Source organism: Somniosus microcephalus, chromosome 23 (genome assembly GCF_052327205.1).
Source record: "Somniosus microcephalus isolate GS21.2 chromosome 23, FLI_Smic_1.0, whole genome shotgun sequence".
In the NCBI taxonomy this organism is placed as follows: Eukaryota; Metazoa; Chordata; class Chondrichthyes; order Squaliformes; family Somniosidae; genus Somniosus; species Somniosus microcephalus.
The window spans coordinates 4,000,206-4,008,204 of NC_141009.1; the positions used below are offsets into that span (position 1 = coordinate 4,000,206).

The following is a 7,999-nucleotide window of genomic DNA, read 5'->3' on the forward strand; positions in this document are numbered from 1 at the left end:
TACCGCCCCTCCGACAGTGCCAGACTAGATTGTGCTCAAGCCATGGATTGGGACTTGAACCCATGACCTTGTGACTCTGAGGCGAGTGTGCTGACCACTCGCCACAGCCGACACCACTGGGAAAGGAGGGGGGTTGTTTAATGTCAAAGGACAGCATCTCTGACAGCGAAGTACTCTGCTGGGGTGTCCATCTAGATTATGGCTCAAGCCTTGGTGAGTGGGACTCCACGCTGCCACCCTCTGACTTGGAGGTGATGGTGCTCTCGACTGAGCCAGGCTGATGCTCAGGATTGTGGCCACTGCTGCACTGGACCCTGGGTCAGCCCTTCAAACTATCTGGGGAATCACTGCTCCCGGCCAGAGAGAGACTAACGCCAGTGTTTGTCATGTTTGCAGGCGAGGGATCTCAGCCTCCAGAAGGAAGCCCAGCGGAGAGTTCGCAGCCCATGGAACAGAAAAACCCCGAGGCAATCGCACAGCCCCAGGTACCAGGCCACAGTGTGTCGTTTACATCGAATGTCCAGCACCGAAACTGGCCATTCGGCCCAACTGGCCTGTGCCGGTGTTTCTGCTCCACATGAGCCTCCTCCCGCCCTGCTTCATCTCACCCCATCAGCATATCCTCCTATTCCTTTCTCCCTCGTGTTTATCCAGTTTCCCCTTAAATGTATCTGTACTATTCACCTCAATCACTCCCTGTGGTAGTGAGTTCCACATTCTCCACTCTCTGGGTAAAGAAGTTTCGCCTGAACTCCCGATTGGATTTATTAGTGACTATCTTATATTGACGGCCCCTAGTTCTGGTCTCCCCCACAAGTGGAAACGTTCTCTCTATGTCTACCCTATCAGGTGGCCCTCAGTCTTCTCTTTTCTAGAGAAAAGAGCCCCAACTTTGCTATAGAGCCTCAGTCTTGGGACTGACAGACTCTCGATCTGTGATCTCCCTTCACTTTTTTTATTTTCTTCCCCCCATCTCCGTTACCGAGTCTCGCTGGGGTGCAGGTTCCACAGGAGTCTGGTGGCCGTGACAGTGAGAACCCAGACAACACATGTTGGCCAGCTGTTCAGCTGTGGGGGCATCGCAGGCAAGCCCTGTATATTGAATCCTGCTCAGGAGTAGAAACCCCGGCTGATTTCTCTCCCTCCCAGTTACCGACCCACTGCAGCTTCCCCAGCTGATTGGACATGGCCCGGGGAATCAAAGCCGGTACTCTCTCCAGCCTGTGGGGCTTACTCCCCCACACCAGCATACCTCTGAACACTTGCCAATAGGTGGAGACTGGTATCGTACTGCCCGCGCACCACATTCCCCCCAGCTATATGGGGAATTAAACCTGGCGCAGACAGACTTGAGGGGAGAGGAGGGAGAGAACAAGACGGAAACCAATTTCATACTGAATAACTCGCACATCGCTTCTCCTTTCTAGTTTTTTAACCCAGCACCAAACGTTGATTCATCGCCTTCTGAGCCCGAGGGTTTGCAGACTGGAGAGGTAAGCGATGCCACTGCTGAGCCGCGCCATGTTTAATGGCCGCAGGGTTTATTGTTGAAAGATGTGGTGCATTCCTCCCACTGACGGTAGCCAGCTCCCTGACTGGGAGCGTCGCCCATTCTCCCATCTCCTCTGTTACCCGTTCAACCGACAACCTTAATTTAAAAAAAAAAAATGATGCTTATTTAAGTTTGAAACTGTCTCTCTCGTTTTTCTCCCACTAACCATCTCCCCTCCTGTCCTGACGCGCCTCCTTTCACTGGGGTTCGGGTTCCACGGGTACCGGCTGGCTTCAGCCTCACCCCAGTGACTGTACCTTAAAGCGTGAGTCTAGATCCCGAGAGGGCTATTCGCCCATTGAAGGCATCGCAGCCTAGCCCGATCCTGCCCTTCCCAGCGTTCCACGCATCCACAGTTCCCAGCGGGAAGCTGAGCAGGAGTCCTGGCTTATTAATCATCCGTTCCCAAGCCCAGGCCACTGGGATTGATTGGGGCACCCGGACACTGACTGCGATCGACTAACACCAGCTCTGCAACCCAAGCTGCTCGGGACCTAAGCCAGCTGAGTCTTCGGGGAAAATTTCAATTTGCTGATCCAGTAATTTCGTCGTCGTCTTTACATTAAAAAAAATCTTGCATTTCTATAGCGCCTTTCACGACCTCACAACGTCCTAAAGCACTTTACAGCCAATGAAGTACTTTCGCAGTGTCGTCACTGTTAGAATGTGGGAAACGCGGCAGCCAATTTACACACAGCAAGCTCCCACAAACAGCAATGAGATAATGACCAGGTAATCCATTCTAGGTGGATAGCAAAATACTGCGGATGCTGGAAATCCGAAATAACAACAGAAAATGCTGGAAAAACTCAGCAGGCCAGGCAACATCCGTGGAGAGAGAGAGAGAGAGTTAACGTTTCAGGTCTGGGACCCTTCATCAAGACTGCTTCAACCTGAAACGTTGACTCTCTCTCTCTCTCTCTCTCTCTCTCTCTCTCCACGGATGTTGCCTGGCCTGCTGAGTTTTTCCAGCGTCTTATGTTGTTAATCCATTTTAGGTGTTGGTTGAGGGATAAATGTTAGCCAGGACACCGGGAAGAACGCCCCTGCTCTTCGTCCAATAGTGCCGTGGGCGCTCTAATGACCATTCCAGAGGGCAGACGGTTTTAACGTCTTATCCAAAAGACAGCACCTCCGACAGTGCGGCGCTCCCTCGGTACTGCCCCTCCGACAGTGCGGCGCTCCCTCGGTACTGCCCCTCCGACAGTGCGGCGCTCCCTCGGTACTGCCCCTCCGACAGTGCGGCGCTCCCTCGGTACTGCCCCTCCGACAGTGCGGCGCTCCCTCGGTACTGCCCCTCCGACAGTGCGGCGCTCCCTCGGTACTGCCCCTCCGACAGTGCGGCGCTCCCTCGGTACTGCCCCTCCGACAGTGCGGCGCTCCCTCGGTACTGCCCCTCCGACAGTGCGGCGCTCCCTCGGTACTGCCCCTCCGACAGTGCGGCGCTCCCTCGGTACTGCCCCTCCGACAGTGCGGCGCTCCCTCGGTACTGCCCCTCCGACAGTGCGGCGCTCCCTCGGTACTGCCCCTCCGACAGTGCGGCGCTCCCTCGGTACTGCCCCTCCGACAGTGCGGCGCTCCCTCGGTACTGCCCCTCCGACAGTGCGGCGCTCCCTCGGTACTGCCCCTCCGACAGTGCGGCGCTCCCTCGGTACTGCCCCTCCGACAGTGCGGCGCTCCCTCGGTACTGCCCCTCCGACAGTGCGGCGCTCCCTCGGTACTGCCCCTCCGACAGTGCGGCGCTCCCTCGGTACTGCCCCTCCGACAGTGCGGCGCTCCCTCGGTACTGCCCCTCCGACAGTGCGGCGCTCCCTCGGTACTGCCCCTCCGACAGTGCGGCGCTCCCTCGGTACTGCCCCTCCGACAGTGCGGCGCTCCCTCGGTACTGCCCCTCCGACAGTGCGGCGCTCCCTCGGTACTGCCCCTCCGACAGTGCGGCGCTCCCTCGGTACTGCCCCTCCGACAGTGCGGCGCTCCCTCGGTACTGCCCCTCCGACAGTGCGGCGCTCCCTCGGTACTGCCCCTCCGACAGTGCGGCGCTCCCTCGGTACTGCCCCTCCGACAGTGCGGCGCTCCCTCGGTACTGCCCCTCCGACAGTGCGGCGCTCCCTCGGTACTGCCCCTCCGACAGTGCGGCGCTCCCTCGGTACTGCCCCTCCGACAGTGCGGCGCTCCCTCGGTACTGCCCTGGGAGTGTCAGCCTAGATTCTGTGCTCAAGTCTCTGGAATGGGACTCGAACCCACGATCTTCTGACTCGGAGGCGAGAGCGCCGCCCCTGTCGTGACCTGCTCCTGCCCCAGTTGAGACCATCACAGACTGGGGATTGAACCTGGAGATTACAACAGTGACCACACTTCAAAAGTACTTCATTGGCTGTAAAGCGCTTTGGGACGTCCCGAGGTTGTGGAAGGCGCTGGAGAAATGCAAGTTCTTTCACATTCTTTTTATGCCTTGTGATCTAACGCTGTTAAATATGCGTCTGTTTTCCAGGCCCCAGCACAGCCTTTGCAGGGAGGCCCTGCACCAGGAGCCGTGCAGTTTTACAATCCTGCCCAGTTCGCACAAGTAAGTACTTTGTTTTTTATTTCTTTTTTGAAAGTTGTGCATTACGATATTCTGTTTAAACCTGCGGTGGATGTTAATCCCCGTTGTGGGGGGAGTGCATGTGTGTGTTGGACTGGCAGCAAAACACTCGACTGCAAATATTTGATGGGACAGTGTAGAGGGAGCTTTACTCTGTATCTAACCCGTGCTGTACCTGCCCTGGGAGTGTTTGGGACAGTGTAGAGGGAGCTTTACTCTGTATCTAACCCCGTGCTGCACCTGCCCTGTGAGTGTTTGATGGGACAGTGTAGAGGGAGCTTTACTCTGTATCTAACCCGTGCTGTACCTGCCCTGGGAGTGTTTGATGGGACAGTGTAGAGGGAGCTTTACTCTGTATCTAACCCTGTGCTGTACCTGCCCTGGGAGTGTTTGATGGGACAGTTTAGAGGGAGCTTTACTCTGTATCTAACCCGTGCTGTACCTGCCCTGGGAGTGTTTGATGGGACAGTGTAGAGGGAGCTTTACTCTGTATCTGACCCGTGCTGTACCTGCCCTGGGAGTGTTTGATGGGACAGTGTAGAGGGAGCTTTACTCTGTATCTAACCCGTGCTGTACCTGCCCTGGGAGTGTTTGATGGGACAATGTAGAGGGAGCTTTACTCTGTATCTAACCCGTGCTGTACCTATCCTGGGCATGTTTGATGGGACAGTGTAGAGGGAGCTTTACTCTGTATCTAACCCGTGCTGTACCTGCCCTGGGAGTGTTTGATGGGACAGTGTAGAGGGAGCTTTACTCTGTATCTAACCCGTGCTGTACCTGCCTGGGAGTGTTTGATGGGACAGTGTAGAGGGAGCTTTACTCTGTATCTAACCCGTGCTGTACCTGCCCTGGGAGTGTTTGATGGGACAGTGTAGAGGGAGCTTTACTCTGTATCTAACTCGTGCTGTACCTGCCCTGGGAGTGTTTGACGGGACAGTGTAGAGGGAGCTTTACTCGGTATCTAACCCGTGCTGTACCTGCCCTGGGAGTGTTTGATGGGACAGTGTAGAGGGAGCTTTACTCTGTATCTAACCCGTGCTGTACCTGCCCTGGGAGTGTTTGATGGGACAGTGTAGTGACCGACTCCCTCCCCCATGTTTCCCGTTCACTGATCGGTGATTTGACCTCTAATTACAGTCCTCGACTGGCACTGCTGGCTCTCGACCGGGACGGTTCGGCCAAAGGAAATATCCGGCGTTAAAGTGAAGAGACGTAGAGAGAACCTGAAATAAACGGAATTGTAAACCCTTAATGGGGACGGTGCAGGTGACATTTGCAATTGCAGACGATTAAACCAGAGGGGTGTGTGTGTTTCAAATCATTCTCTCAATTACAGGGGCCTCCAGAAATACTGGCAATTATTGAGCTGCAAACCCCTTTGAGAGGGGCTGAGGGACTGAAAGTGAAGCTGTGTGGAATGTAATTTTCTCCTCTCCAGGTTTAGCCAGCTAAATAATAAAACCGAGCTTAAAGGAAGCTGTAGCTACAAGGCTAAGTTTACAATGCAACGTGATATTAAAACCACACCCTCTGAAAGTGGCTGTAAATGTCAGCATCTACCGCACGGCGGAATTGGCGTAAACCAAATGTTGGCACGCCCAGAAAAATGCCCAGCACCGAATCATTTTTTGATTGCTGTAACTGTTCCGTTTTAAATCTGCAAAAGTGTGTTTGGGTGGGGAGGGTTTTGGGGGGGCGGGTAAGGGAGAGAAATGCTGAAAGATTTGTCCCTGATTGTATTTAGGTAATATATATAAAAGGCTGCTGTAAAAGAGTATTGTATAGCCAGACACACCTGTTGTACATTAATACTTTGAAATATCTGGAGGACTCTGTGAATAAATTTTAACACGTGTAATATAGGCGTTCTCTTTCTCTTATTCCGGGAGAGGATCTGACAGCACACGGCGGGGGTGGGAGGAGGAGAGCTACCCCAGAGCGGCTGTGAAGGGCTTGGGGTCCCTTCCGAGGATCATGCCTGCCCTGTGTCTCGTGAGATTAAACAGTGTTCTAAAGGTGATGTGTCCGTTTGCCTCTGTCAGACAGCAAAGTTAAAACCCGCCACAGAAATGCAGTGTAATTTGGGAATGGTGTTGTACAGAATGAAATCTGCTGATCTCAAGCCCTTCAATCAATGTGATTCTCCCCCCCCCCCCCCCCCCCTTTCCCTCTCCCCAATCCCGCTTGTCTATAACAGTATCCCGTTCCCCCTTCCCCTCTCCTGTAGTTTAGCACCGTGCATTCTTTCTCTCGCGTCGACTGCGGCATATTTCAAATTCAGAGACTCCCCTGTTGTCTGAGGAGTTTATTTTCTTAAATGTTTTAAGGATGCACACTTGTAAATTCTTGAAAGGAAATAAAATATTTTGCGTTCTGGAACACTTTCAACCTCTTGCCGGGCTTGCGTTTTGTTAATGAGCCGGTGATCGCACCTCCATCAAGCTCGTCCCCCACCCCCCCCCCCATAAAACCCGGCTGCCCTGGGGACGGGTAAACGTCTGCATGGGGTAGGCCGCAGCTAGCCTGCTGCCTCCAGTTTGGAGCGCCCTAACTTAGGATGGATGTAAAAGCCACGGGGGGGGGGGGGGTTGGAAGAGATTTATTGGGATGAGAGGATTTAGCTTTGAGAAAGTAGGGCTTTTTTTTTTTAAAGCACTCAAGATATCTGATCGAGGGGTTTTGATGAGGTGAATTAGGGATAAACTAGTTCCACCGATCAGTGAACAGATTCGGTGCGGGGAAGATTCGGTGCCCTAGTTAGAGGGCACTGAATCTTCCCTGCTCCTCCTACAGGGCTGTTAGACATGGGGTGCCCAACCTGAAACAGTGGGGGAGGCAGAATCTTTAAGAGCTTTCTAGAAGGGAAGAGGATAAATATTTGAGGAATTTAAAAGGGTATGGGGAAAGTCTGGATGAATGGCATTAAATGGCGAGCTCGTTCAGCGATCCAGCACAGACACGACGGGCCAAATGGCCTCCTGTGCTGTAAATTCTTCGATTCTAAATGATGGCTTTGCCTGTTAACGTTTCCAGACACAGTAAAATGTTGGCGGTATTTTGTATTTATACAACACATTATGGTCTCTGTCAGCCCAAACATTTTGTGCACAGTTAAATACTTTGCACTGCAGTCACCTTTTTATATGGGTAGCAAGATCCCACAAGCAGCAATTAGAGTAACCTTACAAGCGGATTTGAGTACAGGAGTAAAGAAGTCTTACTCCAATTATATAAGGCCTTGGTGAGACCACACCTGGAGTACTGTGTACAATTTTGGTCTCCTTACTCCAATTTTGGTGGTAATATTTGAAGGAGGAATGTTGGCCCAGGACATAAGAAATAGGAGCAGGAGTAGGCCGTTCGAGCCTGCTCCGCCATTCAATGAGATCATGGCTGACCTGCCTCAACTCCATTCACCGGCCCTATCGCCATATCCCTTGATGCCTTTACTAGTCAGAAATCTATCGGCTTCTGTTTTGAACAATGACTGAGCCTCCACAGCCCTCTGGGGTAGAGAATTCCAAAGATTCACCACCCTCTGTGAAGAAATTTCTTCTCATCTCAGTCTTGAATGGCCTATCCTTCATTCTGAGGCTGTTGCCCCTGGTTCTAGACTCCCCAGCCAAGGGAAACATTCTCCCAGCATCCACCCTATCAAGCCCTGTAATAATTTTGTATGCTTCATTGAGATCCCCTCTCATTCTTCAGAATTCAAGAGAATACAGGCCTAGTTTACTCAATCTCTTCTCATACGACAGTCCCGCCATCACAGGAATCAATCTCGTGAACCTTTGTTGCACTCCCTCTATGGCAAGTATATCCTTCCTTAGGTAAGGAGACCAAAATTGTACACAGTACTCCAG

General features: G+C 52.8%; 1 protein-coding gene across 3 annotated transcripts in view; it reads left to right on the forward strand.

Moving 5' to 3' along the window:
* sec16a (SEC16 homolog A, endoplasmic reticulum export factor) overlaps positions 1-6,524 on the forward strand; it is a 90,922-nt gene extending 84,398 nt beyond the window's left edge. For all 3 annotated transcript variants that reach the window (XM_085965231.1, XM_085965230.1, XM_085965232.1), the window contains 4 exons: positions 397-485; positions 1,428-1,493; positions 4,044-4,118; positions 5,274-6,524. In XM_085965231.1, coding sequence (XP_085821357.1) covers positions 397-485; positions 1,428-1,493; positions 4,044-4,118; positions 5,274-5,342 — 299 coding nt within the window. In that variant the 3' untranslated portion in view covers positions 5,343-6,524. The remainder of the gene's footprint in view (positions 1-396; positions 486-1,427; positions 1,494-4,043; positions 4,119-5,273) is intronic.
* The last annotated feature ends 1,475 nt before the right edge of the window (positions 6,525-7,999 follow it).